Source organism: Lolium rigidum, chromosome 1 (assembly GCF_022539505.1).
Source record: "Lolium rigidum isolate FL_2022 chromosome 1, APGP_CSIRO_Lrig_0.1, whole genome shotgun sequence".
Lineage (NCBI taxonomy): Eukaryota > Viridiplantae > Streptophyta > Magnoliopsida > Poales > Poaceae > Lolium > Lolium rigidum.
In genome coordinates, this window is record NC_061508.1 from 16125842 (window position 1) to 16137891 (window position 12050).

The 12050-nt window shown below is 47.1% G+C and overlaps 1 protein-coding gene across 3 annotated transcripts; it reads left to right on the top strand.

Annotated features, from left to right (window-relative positions):
• The first annotated feature begins 10927 nt into the window (after positions 1–10927).
• On the top strand, positions 10928–11776 carry LOC124668019 (zinc-finger homeodomain protein 2-like). Of its 3 annotated transcripts, none has more exons than XM_047205237.1 (2): positions 10928–11373; positions 11506–11776. In XM_047205237.1, exons 1-2 carry the CDS (start codon positions 10928–10930, stop codon positions 11774–11776), a joined length of 717 nt encoding a protein of 238 aa, XP_047061193.1. The 3 variants fall into 3 exon arrangements, with proteins under 3 accessions (XP_047061193.1, XP_047061186.1, XP_047061183.1); XM_047205230.1 differs by having other exon boundaries at positions 10928–11036; positions 11070–11776; XM_047205227.1 differs by having other exon boundaries at positions 10928–11776.
• Positions 11777–12050: the final 274 nt, after the last annotated feature.

Genomic DNA, 12050 nt, shown 5'->3' on the forward strand with positions numbered 1-12050 from the left:
TAAAGCAAACTAGATAAAGTAAATGCAAGTAAACTAATTTTTTTGTATTTTCGATATAGCAAACAAGACAGTAAATAAAGTAAAAATAGCAACTAATTTTTTTGTGTTTTGATATAATGCAGCAAACAAAGTAGTAAATAAAATAAAGCAAGACAAAAACAAAGTAAAGAGATTGAGAAGTGGAGACTCCCCTTGCAGCGTCTCTTGATCTCCCCGGCAACGGCGCCGTGAAAATATGCTTGATGGCGTGTATTTCACACGTTCGTTGGGCAACCCCAAGAGGAAGGTATGATGCGCACAGCAGCAAGTTTTCCCTCGGAAAGAAACCAAGGTTTATCGAACCAGGAGGAGCCAAGAAGCACGTTGAAGGTTGATGGCGGCGGGATGTAGTGCGGCGCAACACCGGAGATTCCGGCGCCAACGTGGAACCCGCACAACACAACCAAAGTACTTTGCCCCAACGAAACAGTGAGGTTGTCAATCTCACCGGCTTGCTGTAACAAAGGATTAACCGTATTGTGTGGAAGATGATTGTTTGCAGAGAAAACAGTAAAACAAGTATTGCAACAGATTTGTATTTCAGTATTAAAGAATGGACCGGGGTCCACAGTTCACTAGAGGTGTCTCTCCCATAAGATAAAAGCATGTTGGGTGAACAAATTACAGTCGGGCAATTGACAAATAGAGAGGGCATAACAATGCACATACATGACATGATAAGTATAGTGAGATTTAATTGGGCATTACGACAAAGTACATAGACCGCCATCCAATCGCATCTATGACTAAAAAGTCCACCTTCAGAGTTATCATCCGAACCCCTCCGAGTATTAAGTTGCTAAACAACGGACAATTGCATTAAGTATGGTGCGTAATGTAATCAACAACTACATCCTCGGACATAGCGCCAATGTTTTATCCCTAGTGGCAACAAGCACAACACAACCTTAGAACTTTCGTCACTCGTCCCGTGTGTCAATGCGAGCATGAACCCACTATCGAGCATAAGTACTCCCTCTTGGAGTTAAAAGTAAAAACTTGGCCGAGCCTCTACTAGAAACGGAGAGCATGCAAGATCATAAACAACACATGTATAATAACTTGATAATTAACATGACATAGTATTCTCTATCCATCGGATCCCGACAAACACAACATATAGAATTACGGATAGATGATCTTGATCATGTTAGGCAGCTCACAAGATCCGACAATGATAGCACAATGGGGAGAAGACAACCATCTAGCTACCGCTATGGACCCATAGTCCAGGGGTAGACTACTCACTCATCACACCGGAGGCGACCATGGCGGCGTAGAGTCCTCCGGGGATGATTCCCCTCTTCGGCAGGGTGCCGGAGGCGATCTCCTGGATCCCCCGAGATGGGATCGGCGGCGACGGCGTCTCTGGAAGGTTTTCCGTATCGTGGCTCTCGGTACTGGGGGGTTCGTCACGGAGGCTATTTGTAGGCGGAAGGGTAGGTCAAGAGGCGGCACGGGGGCCCCACACCACAGGGCCGCGCGGCCAAGGGGGCTGCGCCGCCTATGGTGTGGCCCCTCCGTGGCCCCTCTTCGTCTCTCCTTCGGACTTCCGGAAGCTTCGTGAGAAAATAGGCCCCCGGGCTTTGATTTCGTCCAATTCCGAGAATATTTCGTTACTAGGATTTCTGAAACCAAAAACAGCAGAAAACGACAGAATCGGCACTTCGGCATCTTGTTAATAGGTTAGTTCCGGAAAATGCACGAATATGACATAAAGTGTGCATAAAACATGTAGGTATCATCAATAATATGGCATAGAACATAAGAAATTATCGATACGTCGGAGACGTATCAGCGGCGCGGCAGAAGGTGGGGCCACGCCACCCTATCAGGTGGCCAGCTCGTGGCCCCCCTCGTCTCTCCTTCGGACTCCGTGAAGCTTCTGGAAAAATAGGGACATGGCCTTTTGTTTCTCGCAATTCCGAGAATATTCGCAGAAGTAATTTTCTGGAACCAAAAACAGCAGAAAACAGGAACTGGCACTTCGGCATCTTGTTAATAGGTTAGTCCCGGAAAATGCATAAAAATGATATAAAGTGTATATAAAACATGTAGCAATTGGTATAATATAAGCATGGAACATCAGAAATTATAGATACGTTGGAGACGTATCAGCCTGCAGTGCACCCTATGTTTGGGTGTTGCCGCTGCCGATTTATAGAAGTACACCGCTCAGTAAGATGCAATGAGTCCGTCGGGCCTATAGTGCACCCTATGTTCGGGTGTTGCCGCCGACGATTTACAAAATACACGGCTCAGTAAGATGCAATGAGTCCGTCGGGCCTGCAGCACATCCGACGTTCGGGTGTTGCCGCGGACCAATCATCAAATCCTCCGGGACATCATCAAAATCGTTGACTCCTCTTCGGCATCATCAAAATCATCGACTCCTCCGGGACATCATCAAAATCATCGACTCCTCTGCGATATCATCAAAATCATCGACTCCTCCGGAACATCATCAAAATCATCGACTCCTCTGCGGCATCATCAAAATCATCAGCTCCTATGGGACATCATCAAAATCATTGACTCCTCTGCGGCATCATCAAAATCATCGACTCCTCTGTGACATCATCAAAAGCATCCAAATATTCTTGGAACTCGAAGAAATCTACGGTATTCGACTCAATATTTTTACACCCTATACATGACTACTTCATATTCATCTACAGGCTCAGGGGCTACTCCCATCGGGAGCGCTAGCCACGCACCCGATAAAAGGATGGAAGCCTCGTCGATAAAGAAGAATGAACCCGAAGGTTCTAATAATCCAGCTCTTCGGCTTCTCTTGAAGCTTGCACCATTTTGAAGACCTGATAGATTTAAAAGTATCAGATGATGGGATAATTTGAAAACTTCGACATCAACATCAAGTTCTTCGAGTAGTACAACTTGAGTCTAAGTATGGTTGCAAGCATCCGCCCATAGACTCGGGGGATACTCCCATCGGGAGCGCTAGTCGCACCCCCGATAAAAACAACTTCAACTAGATCTATATCGAGTGCAAGATTCAACATTCTTCGGAAGATCAAGATATTAGGATGATGACGACTTTAGTCCCTGCCCGAAGCTTCACTTCGGCCAGACACTCGGGGGCTACTGATGTGGGCATAACCCTTCGAGTACCCGACATTGTTATATCCGGTGCAGATTGAAGGTGGACCAGCGCAAGGACTCGACAAGCTGGACCCGCATCGACTTGAACTACAAGAAAGAAGGCTCCAATTAATACGAATTCTAGTAGGACTCTTCTAAACCCTACCCTGGTTGATATATACAGCCAGGCAGGGGCACCCCTTGGATGGGATATTCAGAAACAGAAAAACATAGACGCGATACGCCTAGACATCGCAGCCCGCAGATTAGAACTAGACTAGATACAACAACTCCGCCTATGATGGCCCCCTGTACACATATATTCATATAGTGGATTGCTAGCAAGACGTAGTGATCCTCCACCACGGGGACGTGAACCTGGGTACGTCGTGCCTTCTCTCGCTCCCGGAATCTCCATCGTCGCCTTCCGTCAACCCTAAGCCCCTCATGGTGGGCATTGCCGAGGAACCGCCTCGACACCGGATGAAACAAATACGTGGGAAATATCGAGCGGGCCCGCGGTGTCGGCCACATAAAGGCTAGTTCCCTCCTTTTTTCGTTTTCCCTCCAAAATGCGCCGCATATCGCCATTCTCCCCGCCGAATTTCGGAATAGCTACCGCTATTCCCCACAGTTGCAGTTTCTCCTCTTCCTTTCCACCACCATGCAGCCGAAGAAGATCGCCGACGACGGTGCGCCAAAGGCGAGGAAGCCGCTAGTGCCAAAACAGAGGCCGCAAGGTTGGTCAAACGCAAGGTGGAAGACCGTCTCCATGAACGGGGAGTTCGGAGATGGCACCCAAGACGTCGACGACGACGACGAAGAAGAAGAAGAACAGGCTGACGGCGAGGAGGAGGACGTGCCTGATCCTATGGAAATGGGGAAGGGGAAGAACAAAAGGAAGAAGAACTCACCGCGGGCCGAGCCGCGGATCAAATGGACGGGCAAAGAAGAGGAGTGCCTCGCCGAAGCTTGGAAGACCGTCTCCACGAACGGCATTACCGACGCTAATCAAAACTATGAGACGTATTGGTAGCAGGTCAAGTTGGCATTCGACGAACGAAAGATCGTCGATCCCTACTTCAAAAATACGGTGATGGTGTGCGGCGATAATGCCATGGGCACCCATTGGGGGATCATCCAGACGGCGTGCAACAAGTGGCACAACATACAGGAGGAGATTGAATCTCGCCCGGAGAGCGGCGCCGACTTCGAGCAAAAGGTGAGCTGACTCGTCGTGCCATCCGTCGATCATGGATCACCAAATTTTAATCTTATTTTGCCGGCCTATCTTGCAGATTCGCCGTGCTTTCGACATGTACTGCGACGACACCGACCTGATGTTGAAGTACCTCGATGTTTTCTCCCGCATCGAGTAATGCGAGAATTGGAAGGAGATGCTCGCCAACCAGGGCGCCGAATCGCCTTGCTGAAGGCAACCTCCGCGGTGAAGAAGAGGAGCACCGACCTAGCGTTCCTGATCGACGGCAACGACGACAAGATGGACGAGGAGACGAGGGCTTGGTACGGCGGCCATCGCCAAGACATCCTCCGACCCCCTACGTCGAGTGCTTTGTCCTCTCCTCCGACGTCCACTCACGCCACTGCTTCTCCGGCGGCCAACGATGCATCACCGCCCGACTCCGCGGCATACAAAGCGCAGGAAGGGACTGCCGATGTCCCTGTTATCCTCTAGTTTCTTTTAGATCGCCGGTATGTGGCTGATCTGATCGCCGAACTATTGGGCGATGCTTTTCTGTAGCGGGAAGACGATTATTCGAAATTATCGCCGCTGTTGGGCGAATGCTGGGGGTGCGACTGAGAAATTGGTGCCCCTCACGCCCTATTTTCATCCAATCCGGCGGTAATTACGTCCGGATTTCGCCCCGGGGGGCTCAAACGTCTGGAGGTGCTCTTAACATCTTCCTCCCAGCCAAAGACATTGAACCCCCTTGCCAGCCATCCAAAATTTTCAAACTACTTTCTTTAATAAATTTTAAATACCTAATTCTTATTCTAGAGCCACTAGCAGGAGATCCCAAATATTTCATAGGCCTGCTGCCCAACCGACAATTGAAAATTTCAGCATAATAGTCCAATTTAATATTATCTTCCAGAACCATCATCACTTCACTTTTTACAAATTAATTTTTATTTTAGCCATCTCTTGAAACAAAAATAGAAGAATTTTAATATTTATAGCCATATCAAGGTTGCCTTGAAACATCATTATAGTATCATCAACATATTGTAGGATACAAATCCCATTAGTGACTATATGAGGAACCAATCCCTTAATTAAACCACTGTTTTTAGCCTTTCTGAACATTCTAGCTATGACATCTCAAGCTAAATTAAAAAATATAGGAGAAATGGGGTCACCTTGTATTATGCTTTCGAAAGTGCCAAAATTCCTCCCAAAAGAGTTGTTTAATTCTAACAGCTAAGGTACCTGCAACTACTACCTGTTTCATCCAATCCCAGCAAGTGGCACTGAAATCACAACTCTAGAAAACGAAGTTCCAATTTAATTTATCATAAGATTTTCAAAATCAATCTTAAAAAGTACTCCCTATTTTTTTACTTATCGACTCATGCAAAATTTCATGTAATGAAAACACCCCATCCATGATATTTCTACCTTTAATAAAGGAATTTTGACATGATAAAAATATTTTGTCAATAGCAGGGTTAAAATAAATAGATAAAACTTTAGAAGGTTAACCTTCACACAAGGTTGGGACACAACTTCACAAAGAACACGGAAGCTCCCAATGACATGAAGAACTAGTCACAACAAGATCTAGGATCTAGATGCCTTCAACAACAAGGATACCCACAAAGGAGATCTCGGATTTCCAAATCCACAAACGAAATGTTGGAGTATTTCAAAATTTTAGATAGGTAGATCTAGCACTCCTCCTTAAATTCTCAAATTTTGTGGGTGTTTGATTTGCTTGGGAGGAAAATCCACGCGTTTGAAGCTCTATAAGAATGGAGGAGATAGATGGTTGTTCATCAGTAAATATTATCAACAAGGATCCCTATTTTGTAGGCAGTACACATTTAAGAGCCGTTGCAGATTCGGGGGGGGGGGGGGATCCTGGTTTATGAACCCCCCAATGATCCGCCACCTCCCTCCCCGTTGGATGATCCCGTCTTGCCGATGAAGGAGATGGGCCGGATGATCTGTCCCCACCCTAAATCGATATTGGGAATTTCCGGGGGACGGATGAAGAATACTCCCGCCCTGGCTACTTGGAGGTTGCTGATGGCGTGTATTTCACACGTTCGTTGGGCAACCCCAAGAGGAAGGTATGATGCGCACAACAGCAAGTTTTCCCTCAGAAAGAAACCAATGTTTATCGAACCAGGAGGAGCCAAGAAGCACGTTGAAGGTTGATGGCGGCGGGATGTAGTGCGGCGCAACACCAGGGATTCCGGCGCCAACGTGGAACCTGCACAACACAACCAAAGTACTTTGCCCCAACGAAACGAGTGAGGTTGTCAATCTCACCGGCTTGCTGTAACAAAGGATTAACCGAATTGTGTGGAAGATGATTGTTTGCGAGAGAAAACGAGTAAAACAAGTATTGCAGCAGATTTGTATTTCGGTATTAAAGAATGGACCGGGGTCCACAGTTCACTAGAGGTGTCTCTCCCATAAGATAAAAGCATGTTGGGTGAACAAATTACAGTCGGGCAATTGACAAATAGAGAGGGCATAACAATGCACATACATGGCATGATAAGTATAGTGAGATTTAATTGGGCATTACGACAAAGTACATAGACCGCCATCCAACCGCATCTATGCCTAAAAAGTCCACTTCAGGTTATCGTCCGAACCCCTTCCGGTATTAAGTTGCAAAGCAACGGACAATTGCATTAAGTATGGTGCGTAATGTAATCAACAACTACATCCTCGGACATAGCGCCAATGTTTTATCCCTAGTGGCAACAAGCACAACACAACCTTAGAACTTTCTCGTCACTCGTCCAGGTGTCAATGCAGGCATGGACCCACTATCGAGCATAAATACTCCCTCTTGGAGTTAAGAGCAAAAACTTGGCCAGAGCCTCTACTAGTAACGGAGAGCATGCAAGATCATAAACAACACATATGTAATAACTTGATAATTAACATAACATGGTATTCTCTATCCATCGGATCCCGACAAACACAACATAGAGTATTACGGATAGATGATCTTGATCATGTTAGGCAGCTCACAAGATCCAACAATGAAGCACAATGAGGAGAAGACAACCATCTAGCTACCGCTATGGACCCATAGTCCAGGGGTGAACTACTCACTCATCACTCCGGAGGCGACCATGGCGGTGTAGAGTCCTCCGGGAGATGAATCCCCTCTCCGGCAGGGTGCCGGAGGAGATCTCCGGAATCCCCCGAGATGGGATCGGCGGCGGCGGCGTCTCGCAAGGTTTTCCGTATCGTGGTTTTTCGCATCGTGGGTTTCGCGACGGAGGCTTTAAGTAGGCGGAAGGGCAGAGTCGGGGGGCTGACGAGGGGCCCACACCACAGGGCGGCGCGGGCCCCCCCTTGGCCGCGCCGCCATGTGGTTTGGCCACCTCGTGGCCCCACTTCGTATGCTCTTCGGTCTTCTGGAAGGTTCGTGGCGAAATAGGACCCTGGGTCTTCGTTTCGTCCAATTCCGAGAATATTTCGTTACTAGGATTTCTGAAACCAAAAACAGCAGAAAACGAGAACCGGCACTTCGGCATCTTGTTAATAGGTTAGTTCCAGAAAATGCACGAATATGACATAAAGTGTGCATAAAACATGTAGGTATCATCAATAATATGGCATAGAACATAAGAAATTATCGATACGTCGGAGACGTATCAGTTGCCACAAAAATCTGGGTGGGCCGGTTGTAAAAATCATCCGGGGCGGATGTAATTTACGCCCCTCCCCCCCCCACCCCGGGGAAGTTGCCAACCTTTTGTTGGGGGCCGAATATTTTAGGGCGGAAATATGATTTCCGGTCACCCCGGTTGATTTGACCCCATTTCTTTAGGGAATCTTTGACGAATCTCGTCATGGCCACCTGGGCGAGGGCGCCAGATGATTCGGCCATTGAAGGCTTGGATTATCCGCTCTGCAGAAAACTGCAAATCTTCTTGTTTTCTTGTCCTCTATCTTCACTTCTCCTCAACATGTCCTCATTCACCATAACGATAGGTTACGCATCCAATAAATGAGTCAGAAGGCGAAATTAGAAGAAAAAAAAGTGGGTCAATTCGTAGTGCTAAAATTTAATCCTGCATATTTGAGCACACACGGTAAAATTCATGCGTTCATGTGTTATTAACAAACACACAAAACATAGAAATAGAGCTTGCTCTTTCATCATATCTAAAAGAAGCAGGTGAGTTTACTTGATTATTGTCAAGGCTAAGAATCACGGGATTATGATCAGAGCAATTTCTCACCACTTTTTGAACCATTGCTAAGGGGAAAAGGTCCTCCCAACCCCTTGAAACCAAAACCCTATTCAACTTTTCCAAAGTGGGATTCTTATGATTATTTGACCAACTTAAAACCCCACATGTCATAACAATTCTCTGAGTTCATACAAATTTATCACTGAATTAAACAAATCATTGTGCCTATTACCTTTAAACTCTTTGTGTTGCTCAGAATAAAATATCAAAATATTAAAATCTCCACCTTGCATCAGGGGTAACCTTTGATCAGAACAAATTCAACTAATTATGTAAGGAGCCTATCCATATCCGACTCATGAATAGACCCATAAATTACCAACAAAGTTCATTTTTGATTAATCTTTTTTTATCAAACACCATAACTTTTAGATGAAACATACCAGTTGAAAAAGATATAACATCAAACCTATCCATGCAAATACCACCTAAAATTCTTCAAGATTTTCCTTTTGATGGTAGCCAATGCTATTTGAAATTTCCACATGCTCCCAGCTTTCTTATGAAACTAACAGAGAAACTTTTCAACATGGTTTCCTGGATACCAATAAATTGTACATTAAATTCTTAGTTCTCTTAAACAAGCTAGAATACTTTTTTCAAAGCACCACTATTATTCCAAATTAGACCAGCCATAATTAGTTTTTTTTTTCTTTTATGTGACTTCTAGTCCTGGTGCACACTGTAGAACACTAGAACCTATCTAGAGACACCCCTTAGGACTAGAAGAGCCAACAACACCTAGCTGAGGAAGTTTAACCTTTTTCCCTCTCTTCTTGTTCACAACAGGAGTAAAACCATCTTCATCCACATTCCTTTGCTTTCAGTCTAAATACACAACCTCAGGTGCCATTCTACTATCAAGAGATTTATCATTAGCAGAAAATTCCTTTTAATTTTATTTAAATTACGTCTAGCTTTTGCAATATCTTTTAGAATTGTTACTTTCGCTAGGCTATACTCATCAAATTCAGCGCCCATTTCAAAAGCCCTATTAACAAAATCCTCATCAAGAGCATGAAAAAGAGTGAAGAACTAGCTAAAGGATTACCTTCCAGATTGTTGTAACGTTTCCTTTTTAGCCATCTTATCCTCCTTCCGTCTTCTTACTCTTTTTAATCAGCTTCTCCTCCAGTATTCTATATTATTCACGCATCATTTATTCCTTTTGCGCTGTTCACAAATTGTCATACTTCTCGGTGAAACTTTGTAGGTGCATACATGTCAGAAACTCAATTTGGCTCCCGGGTGCGTATGACCCCTCTAACGTAAAAACATATTTCCAAGTGTTAAAAAAATTTGACAATTTTTTTTACATGTACATCTGCATAATATATGTGTATTCGTCAAGTTTCACGAAAAAATGATATTTTTTGTAATCTAAGCGAAAAAAGGAAATTTATCTTGTCACAAGTTTTTGTTTCAGCACCAAATTTTGTCTTTTTTACACACGCCACATGATATGTCGATTTTTCATGAAACGACTTTGTGAACGCGTAGCACATGAAGATGTACGTGCAAAATTTTTGTTTCAATTTTTTTGACATTTTAAAATATGTCTAACATATATTTCAAAATAAAGGGAGCATACGCTCCCATGTGCCGAAACATCACTCCCCATGCATGTCCATAATTTTCTCGATGAAACATTGGATTTTATGCATGAGGAAACGGAGAGAGAGGGGCTACCAAAACAACAAAATCTAAATTGCATTTTAAAAGGACTTGGAGCCCAATCCCGTGAAAAGCGCAGCACGCCGAGTAAGGAGATAGAGAGAGAAAAGGGGATTCGAGAACGAGACAACAAAGATATAGCGGAGCAAAGCATGATGCAGTGCGACAGGTGCGCCTCAGACTCAGAGGAGAGGAGTAGTGCGCAGCTTGGAGAGAGAAGTAGAGTTGCATTGCATTGCATTGCATCATCGGATTGTGCTTCGGTGACTTTGTCAGCCCACAAAAGTCACTGACTTTGTGTCACTTACAAGTGGGACCACGTGGGGTCCACATAATGAAGGGTTCCACTTGACCCCATTTGTAAGTGACACAAAGTCAGTGACTTTGTGGATTGACAAAGTCACTGAAGCTCAATCCTGCATCATCACCCCAAGGACACAACAGCAGCTTGCCCTGCCTGCTGCCGCTGCCCCAGCGCGGTGCGTCAAAATTAGCAGGGCCTGTCCACAGTTCACGCTTCCCTAGAGTATTTCTCTTATCCCTCTCTCTCGTACCCTATTACCCCCTAAGCCATTTTCGTTAACCTTGCCCAAGAACACGCGACAAAATCCAAAGAGAGAGAGAGGAGAGAAGATCGGCCGCCATGGACTTCGACGAGCACGATGATGACGACGAGATGGCGCCCATGCCGGTCAGCTCGAGCTACGAGGTGCCGGTCCAGCTGGGCGGTGGCGGGGTGCCCAAGCCTGGTGGTGACTCTGGAGGAGGAGGGCGCTTAGCCATAGCCGGGAGCGGCGGCGTTGGAGGCGCAGGCGGTGTCAGGTACCGGGAGTGCCTCAAGAACCACGCCGTGGGCATCGGCGGGCATGCCGTGGACGGCTGCGGCGAGTTCATGGCGGCGGGCGAGGAGGGCTCCATCGACGCGCTCCGATGCGCCGCCTGCGGCTGCCACCGCAACTTCCACCGCAAGGAGTCCGACTCCCACACCGGCGCCGAGGCCGCCGGCGTCTCCTCCACCGCCATCACCGCCTACGGCGCGCTGCCACCGTCGCACCACCAGTTCTCCCCCTACTACCGCAGCCCGGCCGGGTACCTCCAGCACCAGCACCACCACCAGATGGCCACGGCGGCCGCGGTAGCCGCGGCCGGGCACGCGCACCGCCCGCTGGCTCTCCCCTCCACCTCCTACTCCGAGGCGGACGACGTGTCCGGGATGCTGAGCCCCATGGTGATGGGCTCCATGCTGGGCATGCCCTTCGGCTCCGCCGGCCCCTCCGGCTCCGGGTCAGGCTCCGGCAAGAAGCGCTTCCGCACCAGGTTCTCGCAGGAGCAGAAGGACAAGATGCAGGCCTTCGCGGAGCGGCTCGGGTGGCGCATCCAGAAGCACGACGAGGCCGCCGTGCAGCAGTTCTGCGAGGAGGTCGGCGTCAAGCGCCACGTGCTCAAGGTCTGGATGCACAACAACAAGCACACCCTCGGCAAGAAGCCCTGACGCTCGCTGCACCGCTCTAGGCTCTAGCTAAGCTCCCGCTGGTAGGTACCCGCGTACGTCATCCATCTTTCGTTAGTGGCTTAGGCGCCTTGTTTAGCTGACGAGTAGTACGTTGGTCCATGCTAGCAGTACGTAGTTCTTGTTGCTTCTTAAGAGGGGGCGGTGGGCCGCGTGGTGCACTCTTCTTATTTCATTCATTGTGGTTCTTCGGCTGTGCGTCGCCATTGTTGTTCCCCCCTAGCTAGCAGTAGATGTGACGACGATGACGTTGGTG

Coding starts and splice junctions, on each gene's coding strand:
- LOC124668019 (XM_047205227.1), top strand. CDS start 10,928: ATGGACTTCGACGAGCACGATGATGACGACGAGATGGCGCCCATGCCG.